Source organism: Oryza brachyantha, chromosome 10 (assembly GCF_000231095.2).
Source record: "Oryza brachyantha chromosome 10, ObraRS2, whole genome shotgun sequence".
NCBI lineage: Eukaryota > Viridiplantae > Streptophyta > Magnoliopsida > Poales > Poaceae > Oryza > Oryza brachyantha.
The window spans coordinates 12,229,759-12,240,185 of NC_023172.2; the positions used below are offsets into that span (position 1 = coordinate 12,229,759).

Here is a 10,427-nt window from a genome sequence, read left to right on the forward strand (position 1 = left end):
GAGAGAAGAAGAAAACAAATCACAACCACCAGCCAGAGCAGAAGTAACAGCTCATCCATCTCCAGAGTCCAAAATAAAAACGAGCAAGAAAACATCTTGGGCCCACCCCGCCACGGTGGGCCCACGCGGCCAGGCCAGACCAGAGAGACCCTCCCTCCTACTACTCCACCCCCCTCTCTCTTTCTCTCTCCTCTCCTCGCCTCGCCTCGCCTGCGTCGTCCAATACTCCAATTCAATTCAACTGCGGCGACGGCGAGCGCGACGCGACGCAGCAAATTTTGCCCAGAGGCAGAGGCGACGACCGCGACGACGACGACGACGACGCCGCGAGCGCGCGAGAGGGGAGGAGACCCCGAGCCCCCCCGCGAGGCAGTGCCGTGTGAGGCGGGTGCGTGCGGCGTGAGGATGGCGGCGGCGGCGGAGGTGGTGGTGGAGTCGGCGGCGGGGAGGGGAGGAGGAGGAGGAGGGGAAGGGGAAGGGGAGGAGGGGAGGATGCGGATGGAGGGGTGGCTGTACCTGATCCGATCCAACCGCCTCGGGCTGCAGTACTCGCGGAAGAGGTACTTCGTGCTCGAGGACGCCGCGCTCCGCTGCTTCAAGGCGGCGCCCTCTCCCTCTTCCTCGTCCTCGTCCTCGTCCTCGTCCTCGTCCAAACGCGAGGTGACCTTGCCCTCCTCTCCTCTGTTTTTAATCCGTGCGTGCTTTTTTTTTTTGGGGGGGGGGGGGGATTTTCGGTGGCATTTTTGGCATGGTGTGAGATCCTACGGTGTTCGTCCCCGCTCGGCGAAATTTCAGTTTTAATTTATTCATCTCCGGCGATTTCATCCCGGGTGGTACTAGAAGATACGCTCCGTCAGTTTCGCTGATGCTGGTAGCATCCGAAGGGAAGTTATTGCTGTTTTTTAACGGCCGGGTTGGTTGGGATGAATCATGAATGCATGCGGAGCAGTGCTTGCGTGCCGCGACGCCGCGCGATTGATTCAGAGAGCGTGGCAGTTGCTTCTGCGAATTCGAATAGCAGGATGCTTACAGTGCCACGATGATTCCATCTTAGCTGCCACGGATGTTGTGACGTTAGGTTTGCTTAATGTCTTTTTTCACGGGGAAAACATGGTTGCTGGGACAGGAAGGAATACCAAGCATTGTGCAGGAAAGGAATTAGAGCCAACTGTAGCATTAAAACAAAAGCAAGACATGGTTATAGGAATGGGATGGTGTGAGAAGATCGCATACATGATAGCGTGCATTTGGATGAACTGTAAAGTGGCTTCCGTTTCTGTATAATGGGAGTTTATGAAGCTATCATATTTCATTAGCATGGTGTACAATTCAAGTGTGGTGCATGCTCTGCTTTGGTAGCTCCACTCGTAATGCTATTGCTGTGTTGCTTGTGGCCCTTTCCATGTTTTCCTTTCCATGGATTTCAACGAAAACCAACAAGTAATTATGTAATTTTGATGTGAAGGAAAAGTACCAAGATTTTGTTTGCAACATGAAAGCCTCTCAATATTGATCTAATCCCTTCAATTAGTGGAGCAAGCTTTAGAAATAAAAAATAAATGGAACAAAGTTTTGTTGCTCCACTTTATCAATTCCATGTTCTTATGAAACATGGTACCATGCTTTTTGCTAACATTTCCCCTTTTGGGTACAGGATCCTATTAGAAGTGCAATAATTGACTCTTGTATACGTGTCACAGACAATGGGAGAGAAAGTGTCCATAGAAGTGTAAGCACATCTTTCTTTTACTATTTTACCATCTTTACCAAAAAGTTACACAGACAGCATTTGATTATCTTCCTCATCATTTTGTTGACAGGTTTTTTACATATTCACACTCTACAACGCCACTAACCATTATGATCAACTCAAGGTAAGCACTAGTGTTGATTCACCTAATCTGACATTGGAGCTAATATTTTATTTAACTTGTCTGTAATAATACGATTATTTTCGTCTCATTGACTAATACTTTTCAGTTGGGGGCTCGAAGTTCAGAAGAAGCCGCTAGGTGGATCAGGTGTTTGATGGAGTCTGCCTTAAAGGTTGGAGTTTTGCTTATTTATTTTATTTCTCACTATGATGATATTCACAAAAGCACTAACATGATATCTGTGATGTGAGCAGTCCCCAAGAAAAGATGAGCATATTGTTGCTTGTTCACATAGAAGATGGCAGGCTTTTAGGTAAGCTATGTAGATCAAACTTTGTTTTGTCAATTATTCAGAAATGGCCTGGAGATTCATGCAATGTTTATTTATTGTGAATGTTCATACAGTTAGACCCCTTTTATTTTCTTTTTCAGTATATAAACTTTTCCCCTTTTGATGTATCTTTTATCATGGGGATTGATATGCAGATTCTAAAGTCTACTGTCAGATGTTTGGCACACATTTGATAAATTTTCTAAATCATCTAGTATGCTACCCCCCTTTTTTTTGCAAGACATGATCTCTTTGTTAGTGCTGAAAGCCTGAAACCAATCAGTAGTTATGGTTGCATGAAATGCCGTGAGATCATTTAGTTTAGATTGAACTATATACTTGTACTGTATTTAAATGGGATGTGAGACATGCTCATGCTTTCAAGTGCTCTAGATTTGCTTCCAGAAATTGAGATTTATAAGTAAACAGTGATGTCTATATGCGATTTCATATGTTCACATTTTTTATAAAAATATAATCATATGGCTGATGCTTTGCTCTTAATTTGACTGCTAGCATCTACAGTCATATGCACCATTCTCTTCTGTAAAGATTTGGATAGAAATTTCATTTTATTCATCACCTTGTATGGATGTTTAATTACAATAAGAAAACATCCAACTGTCCTTACGTGTTCTATGGGCTAATCCATAACTATATCTTTGCAGGTTAAGCCGCCGTAATAACCGCATGCACTCAATAGGTGAATATTGTCTTATAATGTACTCCTTCCTCTCTAAAATATAAAAAAATATAAATGTTGTAAAAAATTTATTACTATGGCCACTAATAATGTATACAAATTATTCAGATTGATCATTTCAAATGGTGTCTTTAGACTTTTTTTTCAATGAAAATCAAAATTTGCAGTATTTTCGTTCAAACATATGCATAGAGAAAGTGATAGTAAAAGTTGTTTGTTGGAGGCCTGTAACAATGTGGAAAATGGCCAAATGTTCATAAATGGAGTGCATAAGATGAAATTATAGTACTGCTTTTAGTGATTCAATTAACTACCCCTTATTCTTAAACCTGCCAAACAAGAAAGTCATTGTTTTTTCTCATTTTCTGTTCTGAACAAAATAATCTACCAGATTGGACTGTATTTTCTTCTGTCCATAATGATCCTATGGCGGCTGATGTTATTGCGCCTTCTCCATGGACAATATTTGGCTGTAAAAATGGTAAGCACAAAAAACTCTTTCTTTACAGTTCACATAGCTAGAGTTTGCGCTAAATTCTGCTTGCATTTAGGATTGCGTTTGTTTACTGAGGCGAAGGATGGTGGTTCAGAGGGGAAGGTAATTCTTGTTCTCATTAATAATGTATTGTGTGGACTGGATGGATTATCGAATTCACCATGATTATACTTTTTACCTCAGTATTGGGATGATCATCCAGCTATAATGGCTGTTGGTGTCGTTGATGCGAATTCTGAGGCTGTATTCCAGACTATAATGTCCCTTGGTCAATCAAGATCGGAGTAAGATATATTCCCTCTTTCAAATGTTGTACTCCCTCCGTTTTTTTTTTTTGTTTGACGCCGTTGACTTGTTTGACCCTTCATCTTATTCAAAAAACGAAGGGTCAAACGTAAATAAAAAAGTCAACGGCATCAAACAAAAAAAACGGAGGGAGTATGTCATTTGCACTCTGTCATTACAAAACTATGCATTACTATCAGAAAAGTACATGCCATTTCAATTAATGCATGGTAGACATCAATACCATGCACTTTTGCTATGTCCCTGTTTGAAAGTGATGAAGATTTTTTGGTTTTGGATCATCTGGTTTTTGTGATAGCTATTTGAGGATGTAAATAACTGAATTAATGAGTAAAAGTTAAAAAAAAGCTTGTCTTAGAAAGGTTAGATACTTAGATGAGGAACTTTTATATACTAATGTTTTGCATGAAAATGCACCATTCAAGAGTTTGAAAAGCATGCTGGCAAAAATCCATAATCCAACATAAATACCATACACTTTTTCCACCAATTAATTTGTCATATCTTTTGTAGGTGGGATTTCTGTTTGCAGGAAGGGAGAGTGGTCGAGCATATAGATGGTCATACGGACATAATCCACAAGAAATTAAAAGGCGACTGGTTACCATGGTCTGGTGCTGAATTTATTCTAACTTTTCATATGCAAACTTTATTGTTCATTTATAATAGTATGATATTTAGTTTTCAGGGGAATGAGAAAGAGGGATCTATTACTTAGACGATACTGGAGGAGAGAAGATGATGGAACTTATGGTACTTTTGTTGACAGAAAGTGATACATGATCCTAATCTGTGATTTAGAGCTGACATCCTCTTGAAATTTCCAGTTATTCTATACCACTCTGTTTTCCACTACAGATGCCGTTCTGAGAGAGGCTATGTCCGTGCATGTCTTAAAAGTAATGTATGCTTTATTTTTTCTGCTTAATCTATGTGAGACTACAAACTGCTTTTTGTCTTAATTTATAATGAACTAATATATATTTTATGAATAATAGGTGGAGGATACGTAATATCACCGGTCAATCAGGGAAACCAATCTGTTGTGAAGCATATGCTTGCTATAGACTGGAAATTCTGGAAGTCTTATCTGTTTACCTCATCTGCAAAAAGTATCACTATACGCATGTTAGGAAGAGTAGCAGGCAAGTCTTGTGATGCATCAATAAACCATTGTTTGATGTGCTTTTATTTCACATTATTCTGAGCTAACTTACATTTATAAGCAGCCTTGCGGGAATTCTTCCGAGCGAAAAATGGAAATTGTGCTTGCTTAGAGTTCTCATCAGGTGAGTTGACAAGAGATATGCGTCTGCGACAAGGTGAAAACGAGCGGATAAAAATTGAAATGCTGCCATCAGGCGAGAATAACAGGCTTGAAGATCCTACAGAAGGATCACTGGGTGGTTCCAATAGACACTTAAGTAGCGCTGGTTCCTTCATACAACTAAACGATGCAGCAGATGAGTTCTTTGATGTCCCAGATGAATCAGAATATGATCAAAGAGAAGCCATGTGGCCTTCCGATGAGAGCACACATTCTGTGGTAAGTTAACTCTGGTTTGCATTTTGTTTTGCAATGTAGAAAGTTCAAGGCTAATTACTTCATGTGTAACTTGTGCATGAACATACTATTTCTTTTCTGCACTGTGGTCTCAATATGCGAAAATGTGCTCATACTGGACAAGATGGAAACGTTGTAATTAGAAATAAGAATGACAATTTGTTTACGATGAACATCATGATGTTAACGTAATGCAGAGAACCAGACTAATACAGCTCTTATATCAATTCTACATCTTGTGTCTAATGTATGGTATGACATAGCAGGACCAACGACATGCTAAATTATCCACCGCTGCTGTGTTTGTAAGAAAATTGCATGATCTTGCAGGTGTGTTATATCTTCTATACAGTTGCAGTGTTTTCTTTTTTCCAATATGTTCTAATTATTTCTCCCATTTTCCTCTATTCTAGTCCAAAAGAAAGGATATGTTGACTTACAAGGAGCTGCCGATTTCGATAATGGGTCATTTTGCTACGGATGTACTCTTCCAAAAGATTCAAGCTGTACAATGCCTTCTACTTGGGCAATGGCAGATCCTACGACATTCTTAATCCGAGGGGAATCATATTTGCTTGATCGTCATAAGGTAGCTTTATACTGTTTGGACTCTTAGTTCAGCTCACTATGCAAGGCTTTGAATGATCTATGGGAAATAATGAATTTATTTCCTCCTTTTGGAAGATAATTCTGCTTCTGTTTTAAGGACCTTGTCATAGTGACCAGCTATGTGCATTATTTCTGATAGTTCTTGTTTTACTTTAAGGATGAATAAAACAATATTGTGGCAGCAGTGTGGGCTTTCAGAAACAAACAAATCCTCCAAAATTTTCTAAAATTTGGCCAATTTATATACCAAGTGTATATTGTTAGATGTACTGCTGAAATCAAATATAGTAAAATAACTCAAATTGAAACATTTTAGCTACAACAAAGCAACTGAATATTACCAGATTAGAGTTCCAATTTGGTAAATGCTGTTTATTTTCTTTGAGATTGTAAATTATTTAAGCCAACTCCAACCATGTAGAGTGGATGGTTTATATAAGGAAACTTGATTATTTCATGTTTACTAAACAATAACTTCAATTATTATTGTCATGAAGCAATTATCTACAGCCGTTACCTGATTTCTCTATTCAAAATAAATCACTAATTATCAGACCGATATCACTAATTATCAGCCGTTACCTGATTTGTATCTTGTGAGCTGGTAACAAAAAGAATGTCCTGGTAATGAACTAGTATTTCCACATAATACTTTTGAATACAATTGAACACAATGTATCCCTCAAGACAACTAATATGGCTACTACAAGAAACTTGTGATGCTATGAATGGTCTATCCCGTGGGCCATGTCACTCTGGTGGAAGAACTCTCTAATCTGCCCAGCTCTACAGCAGTCTAGGTTGAAGTGTTTTTGCCATCCATAACTCTCTAATCCATCTGACATGTTCCTGTGATTTTGACAGATCAAGGCACACAGTACATTGATGCAAATGGTTGGTGCTGACTGGATAAAATCTGATAAGCGTGAGGATGATCTTGCTGGTCGCCCTGGAGGACTAGTCCAGGTATCATTTTCCTAATGCCAGTAGTTTGTCTTTAATGACAGAATGATCAAAGAATTTTACCAATAATTTTATTGCAGAAATGTGCAGCACAAGGGGGCAACAAATTCTTTTTTATCGTTAACATACAGGTTGGGTTTCGTTGGTCACACATATGTGCTAGGGCTTCATATGATTTGCAACAACATGTCTTTTACTTATACCCTTACGGATATAGGTTCCCGGTTCATCCACATACAGCTTAGCCTTGTATTACATGATGGATACCCCATTGGAAAAAGTTCCTTTACTTGAAAGATTTGTAAATGGAGATGATGCATTCAGAAATTCAAGGTTCAAACTCATCCCTTACATCTCAAAGGTACCTATTCTTCACTACCAGTCCTCATTCTTGGTAAGCTTCGGTTTATAATGTTGATGGTCTATATTTGGTATACGTGTCTTTTCAGGGGTCTTGGATTGTAAAGCAGAGTGTGGGAAAGAAAGCTTGTTTGGTTGGTCAAGCACTAGAGATCAATTATTTCCGTGGAAGCAATTATTTGGAGGTAAATCCTAAGCATGGGATATGTATCTGTACTAGTTTCTCTCGTTTCAATCTGTGATCGAAATTCAGATGTTTCGGGCGATGTTTTGTTCTTGTTGGATTTTATTGGATTTATGAGTTTTTAGCTGTAAGTTATGACTAAATGAATCTGCCAATCTGTTTGGTATATCGGACTGAGCATTTTTATACGTATTTTTCAGCTTGGAGTTGATATAGGCTCGTCAACAGTTGCACGGGGTGTGGTGAGCCTTGTGCTTGGCTACTTGAACAACCTGGTGATTGAAATGGCCTTCTTGGTACAGGTAATCGGGGTATATCTAATCACGTTATTACACGTCGAGTTTGCTGCTCCTTTTGCTTCACAAGACAATAATTCTGACCGGCGGTCAGTAAAAAAAAACATCACAGCCGCTGAAACTCACAAAAGGGTCACATTGATTCATTTCCTATTAACATGAAGCCAAAATCCGGTTTTGTCTCACGCAGGGTAACACGCAAGAAGAGCTCCCGGAGTTCCTCCTAGGCACCTGCCGACTGAACTACCTCGACGCCTCCAAGGCAGTGTCCATAGACGAGTGCTGAAGGCGTCTTCAGCGACATTGACACCCACATTCTTTTCTGAAGCCAAACTACAGTACAGCAAACCCGCAAAAGACGGCTCAGCTCATTCGTTTCCCCCCATGCCGGCCCATGATACCCCTTGTATTGCACCACACAAAAGCCGGGGGGCGAATTCTGGCTCATTCTGCCTGCCGGCACTGTACATTCTCTTCCTGCCGACAGGTATCTCCAATGTAATGATGATAGCAATCTACGATAACGCCCTCCCTCACCCCCTCCATTCTTTGGCATGTAATCATCAACAGAAGAGAAAGGGAAGTGTATCCTAACGGTGACCTCGTGGCGTCCATTCGGACCTGAGAGATTCACACAAAACATACTGTGAGTAGTGAGATTGCATCATTAGATCCCACTCCAAAGCAACCCATTACCGGACACTCGACTGATCCATACATTTCCCATCTCTCCATCCCTAGCGAGCGGTGGTGGCAGCCATGATTGTACCTGAGGACTCGTCAACAACTGAGAGGGACCCAAACCCAAAGTCGCAGGGATGATTATACTCTGATATATGTGCAAAGGAACACTCACGCAGACGCACTCACGAAACCACCTTCTTTTTTTTTTTTTTTTGCCTGGTCACTTGAGCAAGAAGGGATTGAATGGAGCACGGGCAAGTGGAGCCGGCATTCCTTTGTTCTTGAGAAAAGACAGGACATGCAGATGCAGTGGGGACGGGACGGATAGAGAGATCGATGGTGTTGTCGCCGTCGCAAAGCAGCGGCGACGACGTCGTCGTCGTGTTCGTGGTCGAGATCGCCGTGCGCCCCCGCCCTGCGTGCTTGGCTAGCTAACCTAGACGACCTAAAAGCCTTCCGCTGCCCGTGCACTGCCTCGCCGCTGTAGCAGCCGACGTGACAGCTGAACCGCTTCCTCTGCTCGCTCCGTGTCCGCATTTTTGTTCACAAAAAACTCTGCGCGTATTCGGATTGGAGTAATTTCGCGGGAACTTTGGAGTAACTGCCCATGAAATTTACGTGTTCTAAAGAAACCGGTTATCAGTAGTTGCTCTCGTGTCTCGTCTCTGCTCCACTTATTATTGTCATATTTATAAGTAAAACATTTATATAAATATTCTTTGGGATCTAAAAGTAATACTGAAAATTAATAATAATTACAAAACCCTAAAATTAAGAATAAATATTTTAATTTTAATTTATAAGTATAAGAAGAACCAAAGAGATTAGTATGGGAGAGAGAGGAATATATTTAAGTGAACAGTTGCAGGTGAAGTGAAGGGGGAGGTATGTATAGACAGAATTCTCAGTGCCATTGACTCGAACGGATCCCGATGGCGCCGTCATCGCCGGCGGCGGCCGGGCGGGCGGGTCGGTCGCGCGATGCACGGGCCCGTGCCTGGAGGCCGGTTCACGTGCGCCACGACCCACGCGAAACGCAAAGCGAGGCGCCTCGCGTTCGAGTTGGACGCCCACAAAAACAAATGCCCGGAGGGTGCCACGGCCACCCTGCCGTGTCTCTGGATCGGTTGCTCTCATGACTGCAGGCGTCGCCGGCGCCGGTGAAGCGGATGAAACAGGCCGCCATCCTTTGTTTTTTTTTATTTGAAAAACCAAACGGTATATTTATATAAAAAAATAATTTATAAATAAATTTTTTATACATCGGTCTAAAAGCCAATACTGAGAAAAAAATATGCTAAAAAAATTCAAATTTAATTTAAAATTTAAGGTTAAAATTTTAAATTTTAGTTTATAAACTTAAAGAAAAACGTTGACGGTATATGCGCTAACGGTGTTTTGTTCCCGCCGGCCATAAGATCGGCTGAGATCCTGCATCGAGCGGCCGGATGCGGCAGCCGGTGATGGACCGGGAAGGTGTTTTAATCACTCGAGCATTAGCGGATATTCAGTCTTTTCTTTTACGTGTAATAACCACCCTAAAAATATATAACTTTAAATTTGATTTTTTACATATTGTAAATAAAAGAAATATTTCAGAGTTTAATTCATTCTTTTTCCATCATTTGTAAAGGTTGAACATAAACTTATCTGTTTGCGGGGGAGAATATATAACATACCAATTATCCTGTTGAATTTTTAAAATATTGTTATAACACGGCGACATTCGTTCGAGCGTGTTAACAACGATTTTTGTGCTGGATCGGTGTTTTTAGGGGGTAGGAGTAGGACGGATGGGACTGGGGTTTTGTCGCCTTCTTTTTGAAGCCAGAAGGGGACCGGTTGTGGTGTTGAGCCGGTGGCACAGCGATGGGCAACAGTTGAGCACTGTTTGGGCGTGTGGGCAGCTAGCGTCACTGCCTTATTAGCTTCATCCAACTTGCAGCCAACCAACGCAGGATTTCGTCCATTTTCCCTTGGAATAGTATTTCAAAAGCTTTTGTCTTGTCAAAATTATAAGAAAAAATCTTTATGTTCCTAAGGCCGCGCTCAGCTTG

At 41.1% G+C, this 10,427-nt stretch overlaps 1 protein-coding gene across 2 annotated transcripts; it reads left to right on the forward strand.

Annotated features, from left to right (window-relative positions):
* Window positions 1–456: 456 nt before the first annotated feature.
* LOC102718305 (protein ENHANCED DISEASE RESISTANCE 2-like) lies at window positions 457–8,564 on the forward strand. Of its 2 annotated transcripts, XM_040528320.1 has the most exons (23): window positions 457–660; window positions 1,655–1,729; window positions 1,821–1,874; window positions 1,981–2,046; window positions 2,129–2,187; window positions 2,874–2,908; window positions 3,300–3,389; window positions 3,460–3,506; window positions 3,588–3,688; window positions 4,224–4,319; window positions 4,399–4,463; window positions 4,538–4,609; window positions 4,709–4,855; window positions 4,940–4,999; window positions 5,072–5,256; window positions 5,538–5,604; window positions 5,688–5,863; window positions 6,748–6,849; window positions 6,927–6,977; window positions 7,064–7,207; window positions 7,296–7,391; window positions 7,591–7,692; window positions 7,877–8,564. In XM_040528320.1, the coding sequence occupies exons 1-23, from the start codon at window positions 493–495 to the stop codon at window positions 7,970–7,972; spliced, it is 2,154 nt and encodes a 717-aa protein (XP_040384254.1). In that variant the 5' UTR covers window positions 457–492; the 3' UTR covers window positions 7,973–8,564. The 2 variants fall into 2 exon arrangements, with proteins under 2 accessions (XP_040384254.1, XP_015697027.2); XM_015841541.2 differs by having other exon boundaries at window positions 4,940–5,256; window positions 5,541–5,604; window positions 7,877–8,563.
* The last annotated feature ends 1,863 nt before the right edge of the window (window positions 8,565–10,427 follow it).

What these genes read in the sequence shown, in the direction of transcription:
- LOC102718305 (XM_015841541.2), top strand. Translation starts at nt 493, where the DNA reads ATGCGGATGGAGGGGTGGCTGTACCTGATCCGATCCAACCGCCTCGGG. An exon ending in CTTGGTCAATCAAGATCGGA is followed by an intron (nt 3,689 to 4,223) that starts GTAAGATATATT and finishes TATCTTTTGTAG; the next exon opens with GTGGGATTTCTGTTTGCAGG. An exon ending in TTTTTATCGTTAACATACAG is followed by an intron (nt 6,978 to 7,063) that starts GTTGGGTTTCGT and finishes TTACGGATATAG; the next exon opens with GTTCCCGGTTCATCCACATA.